The 19962-nt window shown below is 43.7% G+C and overlaps 1 protein-coding gene across 1 annotated transcript; it reads left to right on the forward strand.

The window, feature by feature from the left end:
* The first annotated feature begins 18444 nt into the window (after positions 1 to 18444).
* LOC115080468 (olfactory receptor 2D2-like) lies at positions 18445 to 19600 on the forward strand. The gene has a single exon (XM_029584660.1). It carries the CDS (start codon positions 18445 to 18447, stop codon positions 19399 to 19401), a length of 957 nt encoding a protein of 318 aa, XP_029440520.1. The 3' UTR covers positions 19402 to 19600.
* The last annotated feature ends 362 nt before the right edge of the window (positions 19601 to 19962 follow it).

Here is a 19962-nt window from a genome sequence, read left to right on the forward strand (position 1 = left end):
AGACTGAAGTAAGTCGCTGAGGTTCCCTTTTTATAGGCCCTAGGCCATGCCCCTGAACTATCCTGATTGGCCCAGTCATCCAGCCTGCCCCCTTCCCACAGCTGCAACTTCTTTCTGAACTCTCTTGGTGGAAAAACAAAAGGTTGGTTCTCTTCACCCTCCCTCTTGAGTTCCCCCCCCATTGATTCTATGGTTCTCAGCCTGGGGACATACACCCCATCTCAGGGGGATTGCTAATTTTGAAAGGAAAAGTCCTCACAGAGTTTCCCATTCACAAAAGATGGTCTGTTGATGCCCTGTAGAGCCCGACGTTTTAAGAACAGAAGACTTGCCATACTGGGTCAGACCAAAGGTCCATCAAGTCCAGTATCCTGTTTCCAACAGTGGCCAATCCAGGTCACAAGCACCTGATAGATACGTTTATACTTTGTAAAGGACATTCTCTGATTAAACAGAATTTATATAATTTAATTGATGATGAAATGCATTCATCTTTTCTTTTTTAAACTTTTCTAAACTTTATTGTTCACATGCAACCACATTAAGAGTTAATGCAGCACACAATTATATTTTTTGATTTTCAAGATAAAAAGGTTGCCTAATTCTATGGCCACTGTAATAGTACTACCAAAACCAGGTAAGGATCCGCCTTCTCCCCCCTCGTATAGACCAATTTCTCTCTTAAACCAGGACATACAAATGTATGCAATAATTATTGCCAATCGATTAAAATGTATGTTACCAGATTTTATCTCCTTAGAACAGTCGGGTTTGTCTTTGGGAGGAAATCGAACGCTAACATATGTTAAGTATTACTGGCCATGGAATCATGCATCCTGTTGGAGCTTGCGTTGGCCTCGAGCTCCGGCCGCTCAAGGCTTGGCACTCTTGTTGCACTGATGATGGGACAGAGCTCAACCTAGAACTCTCCAGGATGGAACAAGGGAAATGTGTGCCCTTGCGGTGAAGACAGTCCAAGTCTCGAATCCTCCGCCGACCTGCATGCCCATGAGACCACCAACACAATGGTGGTCTCTGAACGGTCCTTCGACCGTTCCAAGCCCTTTCGGACCTGCCACAGGGTGTAGCAGAGGCTGCAGGCCGGACAGAGATCACGGTGGAAGAAGGTCGTAAGCATTGGAGCTTGGAGTAAAGACTGGAACTTGGAGTGTAGACTCTGATGTGGAGCTTAGGACAAAGACAGGAAACAAGAGGGATGAGCAAGACCCTCAGGTGCCCTACACAGCACGTGGGGCTGGTCGCGGACCACACTGTCCCCTTCACGTCCTACACAGCTGGATGGCTGGTCGCGGACCACGAGGAGGTCGGGACGGGCTCAGGAAGTCTCATACCGCAGGTTAGTGGAAACCTCTCGGATCCTCTGGAGTCAGGACTTGGGAAACGAGATAAAAACTTGGAGGTTGGAAACTCAGAGTAAAAGCAGGGAATCTCCGGAGGCACGGGTCCCACCGGACCTGGAGCATTAGGGCCGGGAACATGACGGAACTTGGGACATCAAGGAACATCAGGAAGACTACAGAGATACGAAGATACAGGATACACGGAAGTCCATGGACGAAATCAGGATGCCAGAAAGGAGCTGGAAATAGGGAGTCCTTGGGAGATGTAGCCCAGGAGGACTAAATCCTTGCCGAAGCAAGGACTGACTGAAGGAGAAGCCCTTCTATAGGGCTGAAGCAAGCAACTCCTGGGAGGAGTTCAGATGGGCCACACCTGGCTGGTCCTTTAAATGAAGAGAAGAGCCGCGGGCCGGCCCCTTAGGAGGAAAGGGGCAGGACCCTGGACAGCGGCCATGCTGCCGCTGTGCAGAGAGGAGACGGAGCAGCAGAGCTGGGCCTCAGGGCAGGCCCCGGCGGCGGCAGCTGCGCAGGAGAGGTCTGAGGGCGGCACAGCCGAACAGGTCCCAGCTTCAGCGGCCTCCAGGCTGCGTTGGAAAGACCCGGCATGGCTCCTGCCATGCCAGCAAGATGGCGGCCGGGCCACGGAGGTCTGCGGCGTTGGCAGCTCCAGGCTGGCCGCGGGAGTGGCGAAGATAGCGGCCTCCGGGCCGTGAGGAAGACAGGCTGCGGCCTAGCTGGGACAGTGACGGAGGTAAGAGGCGGCTCGTGGCTCCAGCCACGAGCCGCATTGCAACACATCCATTCCCCAAACTCTCAGCCTCTGTTAGTTTTGGTGCCTAAAAAGCCTTTGACAAAGTGTCTTTGGATTTCTTTGGATTATGTGTTTTGTTGTTTTATTTATGACATTATCAAAATACTTTAATCCTAAAGCCAGAATAGATGTCAAAGGTATATATTCTCCAATTTTTAATTTGTCTCAAGGCATGAGGCAAGGTTGCCCACTATCCCCACTTTTATTTAGTTTAACCTTAGAGCCACTTATTAGAAGGCTAAAAAGTGATATATCAGTTCAAGGAATTAAAATTGGTCAGCTAGAATCCAAATTACTATGATTTGCAGACGACATGTTGATGACCTTAGCTAATGCCAAACACTCATTGGATATAATAAAGTTGTATGGTACGTTTTCTGGTTTAAAATTAAATTTGGGGACCGCAGAGAGGTCACCTACAAAATGGTTGGAGTTCCTTTCCTTTATCGTGGATGAAGGATTCAATAAAGTATTTGGGAATTATTATTCATAAGGATCCCAAGCACAATATTCCCCCATCTTATGGTGGGAATAAAATGTAAATTACAATCTTGGATGACCGTTCCAGTCTCACTTATGGGGAGAATTATCCTCATGAAGATGTTTTTAGTACCCAATCGTTTATAATATACTGCAAATGGCCCCTTTTCTCTAGTTAAACTTATTTTATAGGATCTGGAATCAATTCTTCTGGAACAATCGCAGGCCTTGTTTGTCTATGGCAGGACTGGGCTTTTCCAACGTAAAACTGCATAACATGGCCTGGAATATGTTATCAGTGGGGGAATGGTTAGGAAATAAGTCTCCACCAGCTTGCCTAGTTTATGAAAAACTTCATGCTCAGTCGGTGGGAAATGTGCAAATATTTTATAATAAACTGAATGCTGACGGTAGAGCTGTTATTAAATATTTTATTGATCCAGTTTCAATAAGATATATTCTTTTCAACACTGTAATACACACCTTCCTCTCAGCTCTAGTGATTATTTTTATTATGTACAAATAATAAGATATAAAGAAAAAACAGTACTGAGGGATAGGGTAGTACACACCTCAGGTCCTTTTCACTGCTTAACCCATCTTTTTCAAAGCCAGAAAGTCTCTACGGCTGTGCTATATAAATATTTGCATATAAGTACAGGATATCATCTACGGGACGTGTTACCTGATCCTTGGTGCAATCATTTAAATACCAAAGTATCTGATGTTGAAATAATAGCTTGTAATAAAATAACTCAAAGTGCTGCTGATAGCATAGTTGTGCGTAAAGTGCATCTTAAAATCGTAAACAGGATTATCTTATGGCCTCTGAAGACCTATAAAGCAAAAACTTCAACTGCCAGCTCTTGTCTGAGGTGCTCAGCTCTGGATGCCGCACTTAGGCACCGTCTTCGGGAGTGCAAGGTACTTCAAGATTTTTGGAATACAATTCAAGTCTCCATGAGCAAGGCATTAAAAATCTCCTTTTCCTGGTCTTCTTCATTTTGTCTATTAGTCTCCTCGACAAATCTTCAATGAAGAGATCCCACCAGCTTCTCATGATTCAGAGCTGTGTGAGTGTGAAACGATGCTTCTGAAAGTCTTGGCTAGATAAGCATGGTCCACAAGCTTTCCGGTACGGGTGTCATCTATGAATGAGTTGCTTCTTATGGAGCAGAGATCTGTGGATCCCCAGCACTCAAATTCTTTCTAGCGTTTCCGAGACGTGCGGTCGCCTTTCTTCATTTCTCTGTCTGAAGAGGTAAAAGATAAACTTAAAGATAAACTAAAATGATTACAATCTACTGGAAAGGGGAGGCCACCAAAACAAGTTTGGGGTTGATACAAGCAGAAGCCTGACTAATGAATACTTAACAGCTAAGCATCCGCTTCACATGTCAATATCATCTTCACTAATGGAGTTCTTCACCCACGGTAGGGGTTGGGGTTAAGGAGGGGGTATTTGACGGTGTATAGGGTGTCAGATTTGTTTAGAAGGAATGTTCAACATTTGTGAATGGGATGATATTGGATATCATTGCTACTCTTACTTATTTCTTGAAAAACTAATCTGCCTCTGTGTGGATCGTTACAAAACTCGGGGGGGGGGGTTTAGATACGGTAGAGGGCCGAGGTGCTGGATCAAATATTAGTCTTGTTAGAGGGCCCGATGTGATCTGCTCGCAGAGAGGGCAGAGGCCAGCGCTGTTAACACAATTTGGAGATGCCTGGGACAGATCTGGAGGGCAGTGGTAGGGCGAGTAAACGACAAATGGAAGGGAGGAGTGTTGGGTTTCAGCGGTCGAGAACCAGAGAGGAGGAATCTAGACTGGTCATTGAAGTCTAAAAGTTAGCCGGACAAACACCTCTATGTCACTATCAGGGCCTTCCTGATGTAAGGCCCCCCTGCACTTAGGCAGCAAACCTATCGTTCCATCAAAGCCATAACTCCCAGGACCAGAAACAGCAACAACCCTGCCTAGGAAAAGGCTGCAATGGAAAAATACCCCAGGCTGCAGAACATCAACTTTGGAAGAAAAAAAAAAAGATCAAGCTGGACTGCCACAGATCCCTGCAGAGAAATCGCAGCCTAGCAAAATCCCGTGCCTCGGTCCCAAGCACAGAATAAAAAAACAGACTGAGGGGCCTCAAATTACACAGAGAAAACATGCAGAGAGCGTAAAGGTTGTGTTCCCTGCCCTCCCCCAGGTACGCAGTGCTGTGAGCTTTTATCTACAGCTGGAAAAGGGGGCAAGAAAAGGCTGGGAAAGTGCATGTGAGGAAGTAATTTTGTTCTGAAAGGGAAACATTTTGGGGAGCTTCCCTTTCCCTTTTGCCTGTATGCATTATTTGGCTAATAGACAAATTATAACGGCAAGAAAGAGCCCTGTAATGAAACAATTATAGCGATGAGAGGTGCAGCAGTGACAGCTGGTGGCCAACAGAGAGGTTGCAGCACTGACATTTTATTTCATGGTGCAATGGTGACACCCGGTGGTCGACAGAGAGGTTGCAGCAGTGAGTTTTCATTTTATGGTGCAATGGTGACACCCGGTGGCCGACAGAGAGGTTGCAGCAATGAGTTTTCATTTCATGGTGCAATGGTGACACCCGGTGGCCGATGGAGAGGTTGCAGCAGTGAGTTTTCATTTCATGGTGCAATGGTGATACCTGGTGGCCGACGGAGAGGTTGCAGCAGTGAGTTTTCATTTCATGGTGCAATGGTGACACCCGGTGGCCGACGGAGAGGTTGCAGCAGTGAGTTTTCCTCCCTGAAGTTTCATTACGTTCAATGTTCAATGTTAATTAATATGTTCAATGTTCAATGTAAACCGCTAAATGAAGCGATAGTTCTTGTTTCTTGTAAACCGGGGTGATATGTATTTTATACAGGAACCTCCGGTATATAAACCCTATAAATAAATAAATAAATTACGTGACCCCCTAATTCTACTCATTTTTTTCCAGCAGAGATTTGTCCATTGTGCATCATTAAAATCTTTCAGGTATCTGAAGGTCTGTATCATATCTCCCCTGCACCTCCTCTTCATCAGGGGATACATATTTAAGCCCTTCAACCTTTCCTCATTTGATGGAGACACCCCCCCCCCCCCCCCCTCTCTATTTTGGTCGCCCTTCTCTGGGCCGCTTCCATCCTGCCTCTGTCCCTTATGATCTCCAGAACTGAACCCAGTACTCCAGGTGAGGCTCACCAAGGACCTGTGCAAATGCATATATAAGTGTCTCAAGAATTTATATTCTGTTTCTTGAAGAATGACATTTTCTGAACAATCCTTAATACTCCTGTGGTTAAATCAATAGTTAGTTCAGCCTCTGTCTCATTTAAGTAATAAAGTGAATTTGCTTGCCTATAACCAGTGTGCTCCGTGGACGGCTTTCACTCTCTCCTGGCCCAGAAAGTTCTTTGAGTGTCTTCTGGGCATGTGCAAGAGTTTCGCACATTAGCGTCGCTGCACTCCTGTCCTTCAGTCTATTGCTAGCTGTCATCATCTTCCCAGGAGGGAGGGAGGGAGGACTTGTATGGCTGCCTTTTCTGCTCATCATTTCAAGATGTTACTGAGCACACTTTGTCCAAATTTACCGTCTGTACAAGACTCTCGGTGCAAGCAATCGTGCTGAGTGAAAGTGGGTATTGTTGGCTATGTTGCTTCCTTGCAGATGCCGTGCATGGAAGTGGACTTTAAATGAGCCAATGTTGTGGCTATTGGTTTGAGCTGATGGGGTTTTATGCGCTGGGAAGGCTGATAATTCTTCGCCTTATAACAACGGGATACACATTGAGAAGGCTACGTTGACCACTGAACTTCTTTTCTTGCTTTCATCAAATGATATGAATAATTGTGACCATTTCCATGCGTTTTAGTTCTAGAACAGGAGCTTCCTTCTACGGTATCCTGTAGGAAAAGCTGTTCCTTTGGTGTCCTATGCAGCTTTGGTGAAAATGTCGGAAGCGTCATTGTCTAGTTTCCATGGAAATTTGAGTGTATGGAGAGTCGGGTCCTAGAGCTTGCAGTGCAGTCGCAGTCCGGGCAGACGTTATTGCTGTCAGGAAGAGAGTTTTCCATGTCACGGATTTCAAATCTGCTTTTGCCTAGGTTCATGGGGCGGCTTCATTAATTGCTGGAGTACTAGATTTAGATCCCACTGTGCTGGTGGTGTTTTTATAGGAGGCTTTAAATTATCAGACCCCTTAGTAAACCTTGAAAACACCGGATAATGTAAAATTGATTGGCCTCCTTCATGGCGATGATAAGTTGCAATGATGCTTAAAAGTACTCTTACAGAGTTAGATTTTAATCCTGATTTTATAAGATGCATCAGTTCTTGAGCGATATTGGTATTATTTATATTCTGATTTTCGGCACTTCAAAGCAGATTAGGTTCAGGGACTGTCCCCAAAGGGGCTTACAATCTAATTTTGTACCTGAGGGTAAAGTGACTTGCCCAAGGTCACAGTGGGATTTGAGTCCGCTACTCTAACCTATATTTTATTACAGTGAAATGGAACTGATCTATGCTCATAAGTGAATTTAGGAATGTTGATCTTCTTTTTTACAAATTGTTAATAAGCCCCCACCTTTTCATTTAGGTCTAGGAAAATGAAATATCTCATAGTTAGGGTGGAAAACTTGGTTTAAGAGTACATTATCTTTGTCAGTCAGCCAGGTTTCAGAGATGCCAAAAATAGTGGGCCGTAGACTTTCTAGCAGGTCGTTAATCAAAGGGTTTTTTGACAGAGACTGAACATTTAATAGGAGCAGAGTAAACATTAAGCAGAAAGTGATAGTGGAAGAGTTAGTACTTATTGTTGAGAAGACCAAGTTTGGGATCCTTAGATCTCCACACAGACCCCGTCCTAGTATCGGCTCAGTGAAGCTCATCTGTTCCATGATTGCAGTATTCCCTCCAGGGATCGATGGAATAAAGCACTTTGGGTTTGCACAAAGGGTAAACTCTTTGTTGTGCACGTGCCAAGTGTGCGCGCACCACGGCACAAGCGCCTACGGCATCGCTGCTGCGTTGATCTCGTCGGTGGAGGGGGGCGGGCTGTAGGTGGCACCGGCGACTCTCTCCTCTCCTTCCTCGGTCTGGGGAGAGCGCTTTCAGCATGTCCTAGGTGCTGCCCCTGGTGCCAGTGAATGGCTCCGTTGATGCTGCCAGATAGGCCATGTGCCCTCTTCAGCGTCGCCGCCGTGTTGAAAGATGTTCTCTTAGATATTATAGCCTCTCTCACCTCACCTTTCAACCATGCTGGTAGTCATGTGGCCTTCCTTCCACCTTTTCTAGTGCATGGAATGCATTTGTTCTGGGCTTCCAAGATGGTATTTTTAAACAGCCATGCCTGAGCTAAACTCTTGACCTTTGCTGTTGCTCCTTTTCGTTTTTTTTCCTAACAGTTTTCCTCATTTTATCATAGTCACCTTTTCGAAAGTTAAATGCTGTTGTAGTAGATTTCTTGTTTGTGCTTCCTCCAGTTAAGTCAAATTTGATAATGCTATGATCACTATTGCCAAATGGCTTCAACACTGTTACATCTCGCACCAAATCCTGTCTTCCACTAAGGACTTGCTCTAAAATAGTTTCTCCTCTTGTTGGTTCTTGTACCAGCTGCTCCATATGACGCAGTCATTTATTTCATCTAGGGACTTTACCTCTCTTAACATGTCCTGATGTAACATTCACCCAGTCGGTACTGGGCTAATTGAAATCACCCATTCCCTGTACGTACCTGGATCAGTCCAGACTGCTGGGTTATGCTTCCCTTCCAGCAGGTGGAGTCAGAGAATAAACTGAAAAGGCACCCCCTGATAACCCAGTGTGCCATCTGCGATCCTCCAGTATTTCTCTGCTGGTGCTGCTGATTTTGTTAGCTTCCCTAATTTCTTTTAACATTTCATTGTCTGCCTGTTCATTCTGGCCAGGTGGACAGTAATACACCCCATTACTATTGTATTCCCTTTTTCACCTGGAATTTCTATCCATAAAGATTCAACTTTGCATTTTGTTTCCTGCAGAACCTTTATCCTGTTTGACTCAATGCTCTCTTTAACATATAACACCATCCCTCCACCAATTTGATCCATCCTATCATTTTGATATAATTTGTACCCTAATATCACAGTGTCCCATTGGTTATCCTCTGACACCAATTTTATCTACCTTTTCATCCCCTGCTATACACGCTAACTCTCCCATCCTATTTTTTAGACTTCTAGCATTTGTATACAGACGTTTCAAAGTATGCTTTTTGTTTGTACTAACAACCTGCTCATCAGTTGACGGGAAATTTGGAATCTTTCTGCTCTTTACTTAAAGACACCTGGTCCATTTTGGCATTTATTGCACATTTAAGACTAATCAGAGAAAATTCTTTTTCACTCAATGCACAATAAAGCTCTGGAATTTGTTGCCAGAGGATGTGGTTAGTGCAGTTAGTGTAGCTGGGTTTAAAAAAGATTTGGATAAGTTCTTGGAGAAGTCCATTAACGGCTATTAATCAAGTTGACTTAGGGAATAGCCACTGCTATTAATTGCATCAGTAGCATGGGTTCTTCTTAGTGTTTGGGTACTTGCCAGGTTCTTATGGCCTGGTTTTGGCCACTGTTGGAAACAGGATGCTGGGCTTGATGGACCCTTGGTCTGACCCAGCATGGCAAGTTCTTATGTTCTTAGCCATTCAGATTATTTGTTTGGACTAGAAAGCCAATCATAGACATTTTGACAATTACGTAACCTAGTTTAGGGGTTGGAAATTCTATATAATGCTGTGTTAGCAGTAAAAACATTTCCCTTTGGTACACAGATTTCTTTTCTTTTCCCAATGCTCCCTTTCTTTGCTGACCGAAGTTCCTTCATACCCTTCAGCTCTTGGATTTCTGGTGGGTCCTCCACAAGAAAGGGGCAGGCTGATGGTTTTTCTTTGTGTGCAGCGGGCATGGGATGAGGAATGATAGAAGGGGGCAGGCTGATGGCTATTGCTATGGGTGTAGAATACACGGGGCGAGGAATTTTAGGAAGGGGAAGGTTAATGGTTATTTTGTTTACTCGAAAAGTTTCTTTCAATAACCTTTACTCCCTTCTGAGCATCATCCCTGGAGAAACCAGTACGCTGTTTTCTGAGTTTTCAATGCTCAGAAGAGTTTTCCAAATGCTAGCACGTTTCAGGAGAATTCTCAAACGTTTCTCTTCATCTAAAAGTCCTTCTAACTCTAATTCTAATAGCGCTCTGAAACTAAGAGCCCAGACCTCCTTCCTACTGGGAGAGGGCATGAGGAGCGGTGCTGGATGCCACCCTCTCTTGGCGATTTAATTAACTACCTGCAAACCTGTTCCCTTAGACAGATGAAAGTTGGTTGCTTTCTGGGAAACCAAATTAACGGTGAGCTTCTTCAGGGATGGAATTGTGATTCGCCCGCTCTTCATTCCCTCCATAAAACAGCTGCAATGCACACCCCCAGTCTATAATGTCCCTGTTGCTGACATTAGTTATGTTTCCTTTTATTCCTCAGTTATAGAAGCTGGAAAGCCACTGGTGTCAGCTGAGTCTCCTCACAAGGTACTTTATGACTTTTTCATCTCTTACTGTCAGGGTCTTTAATAACCATTCGTAAGGTGAATTGACGAGAGTCGCATCAACAATGTGACCCGTGTTGATCATTGACCTGCTGTTGAAAAATCTCTTGCAAAGTGCAATATTTTGATTTTTATCACATAAGGCACATGATGGGAAGTGGTAAGTTTATTACATGACACATTTTTAACCACAGGGTACCTAAGTTTTGGTCCCCTCTCTCCTTCAATGCTACATTGTATTCATCTGCATGAAGCCCGCGCTCTCCTAATGTTTACAAATCTGTTGAGTATCTCTTTCCTTTCTATAGAAATTGTAAACTCTTTGGGTATTGATCAGTAGTATTTTTACACAGTCTGCCCAGTTGCTCCCCTGTCTTCACTGGACTAGCTAAGAGTCTCTCCTAATAGTCAGCTATACCACCGGTACTGCTCTAATTGTTTCCGTCCTGGAGCACCAGCAGGAGATTGCTTCTTTGCCTTGCTGCCGTTCCCTGAGAAAGGTAGCCAAGTCAGTCCATGCTAGAAAACTTGCCATCTTCCCCAATTATGTGTATCTATCTAAGCCCTGCCACTGCTGTATGCCGGAAGATGTTGCCTTGTTTTCTTGGAAGCTCGATAAAAATTTAGACCCAAGTTGACTTTGCCATCCACCCTTAAGCGTCCTCTACCATTCCAAGTAGATAAGCATGTAGAGATTCCACACCTCGTCCATCGTTCTGGCTCCCTCCGTTTCTTTTACCCTCCTGCTACCACTCTTCTATGCTTAACTGTGTCTCCTGCTTCAGTACCTGGTTCCCACTGCTAAGAGTTGTATTTATTTCAAAGCATTTCTTACCCACTCATTGCAGTGCTCATAACAAACAAATTACGCAGAAGACAGAATGGCAATTCCCAGCATATACAAAATCCTTTTTCATTGCTCAGAATCACTCGTACAGACTGGTCGTGCTTAGAGGCAGGGTTCTCCACCTCCATTTACTGTGAATCAAAGGCTATATTCCCAGCTACCTGCTGTAGATGTGTGAACACCTGTAGGATATAATTTCTTATTCAAGAAAGGGGTTTTTTTTGACACTGAGATTTCCTCCTTCTCCTTTGAGTTTCCAGTTCAGTTGGAACCAGGGCTGGGATCTGGCACCATGAGCCTTTATTCACACCTAACCAGGTTTCCCATCTCCCTCCCATTCCAAATCTCCAGCTTCCTGCTGCCACATACCTAGTTTGATCATGGCAATGATGATCCTTGATCCTGGGGCTAGGGGACCATGCACCAGGACTCCTTCTCGAGCCCTGCAGTCATGGACCCTGAATCTGGCCACTAGGTGTCACCTGTAAGCAATGACCACGACTCCCACCCATCTTGAGGGGGGAGATTGCTGCGATTGCTATCTTCCCAGGATCCCCAGCCAGACTGGGAAGTGGGAACATTCCCCACAGCAGTGCAGAGCAGTGCCACTGAGCCAAGTTAGTTTCTGTAGTCTTTCTCGTTGATTCTCTACCATCCTGGATAGCGGCGCATCCAAGTCTTCATACTCAATCCAACAGCTAACCCCCTTCAACCTCTCCCATCTCTTGGCACCAAGCTTCAGAATAATGGAAACGGCTACCAAAATTGTGAGGTTGTTGGTCCCTGTGGCCTTGCTACCAATTGACCAGCATTGACTAGGATGGCTTCTGGGGAGTTGTAGTCTGTTGGAGTCAGCTCGGTTACTCCTTGGTCTGAGGTATGGAAAGGTTGTTCTTCCTTTATCGCTCCTTTGTTTTCTCCAGAGCACCCAAGATGCCTCAGTCCTTTCCTTTTGTCCAAACTCCATACCAATTGCAATGCCAGACAACACAGCTGATCTGTGACTTACCCTTCCCTGCAGCTGTGCTTATTCCATACTTTCTTGAATTCTGTTTTGGCCTCCACCATCTCCACTGGGAAGCCACTTCCATGAAGATATGCTTTCTTATGTTACTCCTTGTTTTTTTACCTCACTCCAGTCTCATCCCATGCTCTCCTACTTTGGAACTTCCTTTCTATCCTGCATTATTTTTCTTGTTTCTTGGTGGTGCTAGAATCTCTCCACCATATCCCTCCTCGTCCTCAGGTTATATCCTAGCGGCAAACAAATGAAGGGAAGGTCAGACAGCAACTGAAATCGATGGTATTGCACTGGAAGTAAAACGGGGCAGACTAGATGGGCCGAACCGTCCTGATCTGCTGTCCTCTTCTAAGACAGTCGTAGGAATAGCTTAGGGAAGCTGCCGTGCAGCCTCTCCTAGAAGCAGAGGCAAGATGAGAGCTGATAAGGGCAGAGAAAAGGAAGCACAGCTTAGCAGTACTGCGGGCCATAGGGTAGCTGGATTGGTACCAGCAGGTTACAACTCCCTCGAAACTAAACCAGGTCAGTGCTGGCTATTGAGTGGCAAGTTCATGGAGCCTTAGAAGCCAAATGTTCAGGAAACAGTCTCACTAGTTTGGGTAGTGGTTTTCAATTACTACAAAGCTTATTGGTAAGACATGGGTACAGCAGGACAGGGTGTTTTTTTGTATGCTCATCTGCCCAGGGCAGAGGTCTGGAGGCCACAAAAATGGCAATAGCTCAATCAGCAGTGTTGCCCTGCCACCAGGCAGATCTCTCTTGATAAAATCCTGCCAAGGAAAGGGAGGGCTGATCCCTCAATGAATTTCTGCCGGGTTCGTTATTGAAAACATGTATTTCATACATATAACAAGCCAGTTGTGCTAAGCAGGCTACACTACACAAAATGTATAATTGCTGGGGGCTGCAGCATGAAACCTCCGGCTGATAGGTATTATAAAGGGTTGGGGGTCTCCTTGAAATGTGGCTACTGTAGGAGGCGGGGGTGTGAAGTCCTCCAGTCTGGACTGTTGCAACCAATTCCAAGGTTGGTAGCTAAATACCCTACTGCCACACCCTGCCCAGCACTGCTCCCTGTAAAAGGTCAGGGCATCCCAAGCCCTGCGGAGTCCACCTTCTGCTGTTGGCTGGGAGGGCGGACTTCGGTTCCAGACTCTGAATCATTTTGGTAGTCCTGACTCTGCCTGTGACATCGCATGCCGTGACCCCCAGCCATGGATGCTAAGTTCCAAATGAGATTTTAGTAATCTTTCTATTGAACTCATTGGTATCTCCCCGTGCATACTAGCACTGCAATACTGGGGCTCTCCCCCACTGCCTTGTTGCACTCTTTAGCAATCTAGAGGCCATAAGATATAGACATCAACCGAGCCCTGCTTCAAAAGATTAGGAAAATGTCAGAGCGGGGCAATTTTCCAAAGTCCCGACCTCCGCAATTATCCAAAATAAGATTCAACGTTGTTGCAATTTCCTGTTTTGCTACGGGTGCAACGCCATGCTGTGAAGTGATATAATCTATTTGCTCAGTGCTGAAGATACTATTCCCCCTGAAGAAGCCAGGATTGGTGAAACATCTGGAGGCCTTTTGTCGGGGTGCACTCAGCTGTGAATTACTTTACCCACCACAGCTTTCCGTGGGAGTAGCCCGTGGCTGCCTACACACTTTTTTAGCTACACCGATTCTTGTCAGTTTAAAGAATTAGTGCATTGAACTTTTCAACAAGCACCCATTTTCCTAATCTTTTGAAGCATATCCTTATTTCCTATAGGCTTTCATGAGGACTTTATATGGACTATTATTGCAAATATTGATGCTGCTGCATTTTTATTAGGCGATGATAGTTAACACCTTTCTTTCCGACATTTGTTTTCTTTTTTGATTCTATATGTTTGTTTTGTATAAACCAATAAGTATAATTTATCTTAATATTCTGTGAATTTGTACAGTGATCCTGTTTTTGTATGTATGATATTTATTCATTAGGTACACGGTTAATTAATAACTGCCCTAAATATATCTTTTTATATATATATATATATATCTTTTTATTTTCATACGTATCCGAACTAACACAAACCAACGCCCCAACAATCCCCAGCGATCAAGCACAATCCAAAGCAGATGATCTGGCGCTTTTCTTCCAAAATAAAATATCCAACCTCTTAACTCAGCTGCCTCCAGGCCCACCTCCTTCGATCAACCTTTCTTGTCAAACAAACAAAAACATATTTCTTGAAGCATTTGAACCCACTACTGCTTCAGAGATCCACTCTCTCTTAAAGAAATTGAAACCTTCCTCCCATCCATCTGACCAAATCCCTTCAAAACTTCTCCTGCTAGTACCAGACACCATATCCAATACCCTGGCCGATATTATAAACTGTTCGCTAGTTCAAGGAATTTACCCAGAAGCCCTAAAACTTGCATCTATCAAACCCCTTCTAAAGAAACCAAATTTGGACCCTAACGACAACAACAACTTCCGCCCTATTTCCAATCTTCCTTTTATTGCCAAGATAATAGAAAAATTAGTCAATTCACAACTCTCAGATTACCTGGAAGATCATAAAATACTGCCCCCTACACAATACGGTTTCCGCAAGGCATTAAGTACTGAATCTCTCCTCATTTCATTATCAGACCATATCATCATGGGCCTGGATAAAGGACAATCCTTTTTACTAATCCTCCTAGACTTGTCTGCGGCGTTTGACACCGTCAATCACTCTATCCTCCTTAACCGACTGGCGGACATCGGAATAACAGGAATAGCTCTCTCCTGGTTCAAAACCTTCCTTTCAAATAGAGGATACAAAGTCAAAATAAATAATAAAGAATCCACTCGATGCAATTCTTCTCTAGGAGTTCCTCAAGGCTCCTCCCTCTCCCCTACCCTTTTCAACATTTACTTACTTCCTCTTTGCCAACTGCTAACTAACCTTCAACTAAATCACTTTCTTTATGCAGACGACGTGCAAATATTGATCCCCATTAAAGAATCAATTACAAAAACCCTCAAATACTGGGAATCCTGTCGACAAGAAATCAACCTCCTCCTCTCCAGTTTAAACCTGATTTTAAACTCTGCAAAAACCGAACTCCTCATCATTTCCCCGGAAAATAGCATCACCACACTAAACACACCACCAAACATCTTTGTCTCCCAAGTTAGGGACCTAGGAGTCTTAATTGATAACCATTTAAATTTAAAAACATTCATCAACCGTACCACCAAGGACGGCTTCTACAAACTACAAGTATTGAAAAGAATAAAACCACTTCTTCACTTTCAAGATTTCAGAACAGTCCTACAAGCCATAATTTTCTCCAAGATAGACTACTGTAACTCTATCTTGCTTGGTCTCCCCTCCTCTTCCTTAAAACCACTCCAGATGCTGCAAAACGCTACTGCCAGGATTTTAACAAACGCCAAAAGAAGAGATCACATCTCCCCCATTCTCAAAAAATTACACTGGCTCCCAATTCACTTTAGAATCTTCCACAAGACCATCACCATCATCCACAAAATTATCTACTCACAAGCCACACTCAATCTTCAAATCCCGCTCAGACTACACTCCTCGTCAAGACCAATCAGAGAAGCATACAAAGGATCCCTACACGTTCCACAAACAAAAGTTACACACCATCAAACATTCAGAGAACGGGCCTTTTCCACCGCTGGACCATCATTATGGAATACCATACCCCCTGACCTCAGACAGGAACCTTGCTTACCAACATTCAGAAAAAGACTAAAGACATGGTTGTTTAGGCAGGCCTTTCCTGATCACATCTGACGATCACAACGGACTCTTATAACTCTCTCCAGACATACCACAACCACTTGTAAATTTCCCATCAACACTATGTAATTAATTGTAACACTTTGTAAATAAGTTAATTTATTCTGTTCATTCTTATTGCCTAAATTATTCCAGCTACTCTTCTTCTCACCCAAGTTTCAATTTTCCCTTGTTTTATTGTAACTTTTTATATCTACCTATAAACACCAGTTTTTCGTTCAATGTTATCACTCCCCTGTTTCCTGTAAACCAGCATGATGTGATTTTATCATGAATGCCGGTATAAAAAAAGCTTTAAATAAATAAATAAATAAATATATATATAGAGAGAGAGAGAGAGAGTTAAGAAAAATGCACCCTATATCAAAACTTTATTACTAAGAAAAATGTATTTAAACCCACATTTGATATTGATTTATTCATATTTCAAAAGTATAACAGTTCTTAGACTATCTACCCTGCATCTATAATACACAATTTTATAAAAACATCATACAACCTGCATTGAGGTATTCTCTTTCATAATTATCTGCAATTAACTCTTCTGTATTATCTGATTTTAGTTATTCTCTATCCTCTCCTCTTAATGCTCAAATAAACCTTCAATCCGAAAGACCTGGAACCATGATGAACTGAGTCACAGTGTGCATGTATGTGTGTGTGTGTGCAAATCGGATAAGCTCCCAAGGTATATAGTCCTGTTGGTGGGCAGGCAAAGCACTTTGGGAAAAATCAGAGGGCCTGATTTTCAAAAGCATTTACTTGAGTGAGTGGGCTTTTGAAAATTGCTACAATATATGCCATTGAATTGTCCGTAGGCGTTACCTGCGTAAGTGCCTTTTACTCTCGTAAATGGCTTTTGAAAATTGCTACGATAGTATGTTACATTTACGTCCCTTTGTTAATCATCGAGAAAATGATAGCGTTATCATATAAAGATGGATATTCCACTCATTTATGAAGTCAAAGTCAGTCTGCACGTCGATATTGCAATCATCGGTCATGTATGTGTTCAACTTGTTTCTTGAGAATTATTTTTATGCAAATAAAAACTTAGCTTTTTTTTTGAAAACACATGGTGTTCCACTCTTTTCTTCCAATTCCCGCAACACCATATACCCTAAACACTTGACAGGCTATGGGAGGGGAAGGGGGTCCAGGACAGATTTGGAAAGCTCCGTCCTGAAGAAATATTTCATATTTATTTATATACCGTCAATCTGAATTAACAGTCATGGCGGTTAACAGTAAAACAATAGTTTAAAAAACATAAAATCAATTGCATTCAAAACCAAAATAAATCAGCCATGTTTCAAAACAGTATTAAATCGTTATTACAAGAAAATACATAAAATACTGTTAGAGCAGTTATTTCTACGACCCAGCATTTCAAAGTTTTCATTTGTCTCAGTCAGCATATGCTATGCTGAATAACCATGTTTTTAGATCTTTTTTTTAAACTGCTTCCTATCTTTCTGAGTGCGCAAGTCAGCCGGCCTTGTGTTCCAGCGATGGGAAATGCCCTTTCTCTCACTTCCCGTAAATGTGCCAATTCAACTCCCTGTAACCAGAGGCGGTAGATCCTGTCCTTGGCTTTCTGACTCCATAGCACCGCTAACCGTGTCGGCAAACCAGGGCATGGGTCACATCTGATGAGGCTATGGAGTCACCTTAGTAATGCTGTTGGAAGACCAGGTGAATTAGATAAGAAGGTTGAAGCTGATGAGTCTGAAATCAATAGGACCACGAGATGGGGGCAGGAAGGGTAATGGATTAGGATCCAGGAAACATCCACCACCCCCCACCCCCAGACAGAAAATAAGAGGAAATTTCAGTGGAAATAATTTGTCTACTTAGCTGTATAATGATCAATTCAGACTGTCTCCGGAATAAACTTGTGCCAGGGAACAGAGGGCCGAGGGGCCGTCCGCTGGTCTCAGATAGTGTATAACTTTAACCTAGAAAATGCAGGAGCTTGTTCTCCATCCCAACTACTCCCCTAACCTGGGGACTATTTACAGTACAGCAAGGTAGAGATCTTCTCACCCAAAAAGGATGCAAACACCAAGCAGGCAAGGGACTATAGGTTTACTATTAAACTCATGACCAGGACCCTGAGAATAATTCCTTATTGCTGCTATCTGCTACCGTGAGAGTTTGGAAATGCTTTTCCCTTTCAGCTGTATGCCTCTGAGCACCGTTGGCCATTTATCTCCAACAAATAGTTCACACTGTATTCCAAAATGAATGAAAACAATATTAACCAAAACGGAGGCCGCTAATGGCCTGAAAACGAAAGAAACGAGCCACAATGAAAATGCTGGCCACACACATCCCAAACGTGTATTTAGCTGCCCAGCACCCCTGAACTTGCAAGTCAACTTGTGGGTGCAGGATATGGTTGAAAGTCAGGCTGATTTCATAAGACACTTAAACCGCAGCTAGGAGCACTGCTGTAAATGTACCCCTTTATGTCATTCTTTTGGTGCAGGTTACCCTTCCTCATATGCTCGCTGACTAGCCCATGGAAAGTGGGAATCAAACACTGGTGTTAGAGTTCATCCTACTAGGACTCTCAGAAAAGCCAGAGTTAGAGCTCGTCCTCTTTGCGGTGTTCCTGCCCGTGTACCTCATCACCCTGGGCGCCAATGTGCTCATCATTGCGGTTTTCTGCGTGGACCAGCACCTCCACACCCCCATGTACTTTTTCCTCTGTAACCTGTCTGTCCTGGACATCTGTTACTCCTCTGCCTACATCCCCAAGTCTCTCAAAGACTTCCTCTCGGAAAAGAAAACAATCTCCTTCAACGGATGTGCAGCTCAAATGTACATCGCTCTTTCCTTGGGGGTGGCAGAGTGCCTTTTTCTTGCGGTCATGGCATGTGACCGCTATGTGGCAATATGCCATCCCTTGAACTACACTGTCATCATGAGCTGGGCAGTCTGTATGAAGACAGCAGCTGGTACTTGGATAGGTGGCTTCCTGTTGTCAGTGGTATATGTGGCATTCACACTGCCATTACCTTTTTGTGGGCACAATCAAATTAACCACTTCACCTGTGAGGTCACGGCCGTTTTGAGATTGGCATGCACCGATATCCGGAAGAGTGAAATTGCAATTTTTGTGATGGCTGTGTTAGTTCTCATCGTTCCCCTTTCTTTAATTTTCTTGACCTATCTACACATCATTGTTGCCATATTGAGAATCCGCTCTGCTGATGGAAGACGCAGAGCTTTCTCCACCTGCACCTCCCACCTGACAGTTGTTACTCTATTTTTTGGGACAGCTATGGTGATGTACCTGAATCCACGGTCAGTGGTGCCAGCAGAGAAAGATAAAATATTTTCCTTATTCTACGGGGCCATCATACCTATGTTGAACCCCCTCATATATACACTACGCAACAAGGAAGTGAAGGGAGCACTGAGAAAAGCAATAAGAGGTCGGCAGATGTCCAGTGCAATCTGCTGCAAGTGGTAACGATGGCGGAGCCAGTTGGCAATAGTTATAATGCACTCAAATTTGAAATAATTTTATCCCACACTCTTCCAAGGTTTGAAGAGCAGTACAATGAAATACACAAAAAAATCTTCCAATTAGACATTACAATGATAGGATGAAGAAACTAGCTAGAAAGAAACTAAAAGAAGTAGATAATTTAAAGACACTATCATGGAAGCCCAGACAAAATGTATTCCAGAAATTGTTAAAAAGTCAAAAGAAGAACAAGTGTCTGCCAGCATGGCTACATGGTGCTGTGAAAGTCAAAAAGATATCCTTTAAAAATGGAAAGCAGGATCTAATAAGAATATATGAAGGCTGATGGACTACTCAACTGACACAGAAAGCAAGGCACCACAAGCTGGTGGTGGCATAAAGAGACCTGTCCATTCAAGGAACCATAAGCAGAGATCTGATGCTGGTGAGACATTTTTTCCATGTGTTGCTTTTCAGCTCCATGGTGGCTTAGTTTGTTTGTCTTTAAGTAATACAGCTGCTAAAGGGGGCAATTGTAAGCTTGGCCCCATAAGTGCAGTCTGC

The sequence above is a fragment of the Rhinatrema bivittatum genome, chromosome 19, assembly GCF_901001135.1.
Source record: "Rhinatrema bivittatum chromosome 19, aRhiBiv1.1, whole genome shotgun sequence".
Classification (NCBI taxonomy): Eukaryota; Metazoa; Chordata; class Amphibia; order Gymnophiona; family Rhinatrematidae; genus Rhinatrema; species Rhinatrema bivittatum.

Excerpts from the sequence above, each read along its gene's own strand:
- LOC115080468 (XM_029584660.1), top strand. The coding sequence starts at position 18,445 with ATGGAAAGTGGGAATCAAACACTGGTGTTAGAGTTCATCCTACTAGGA.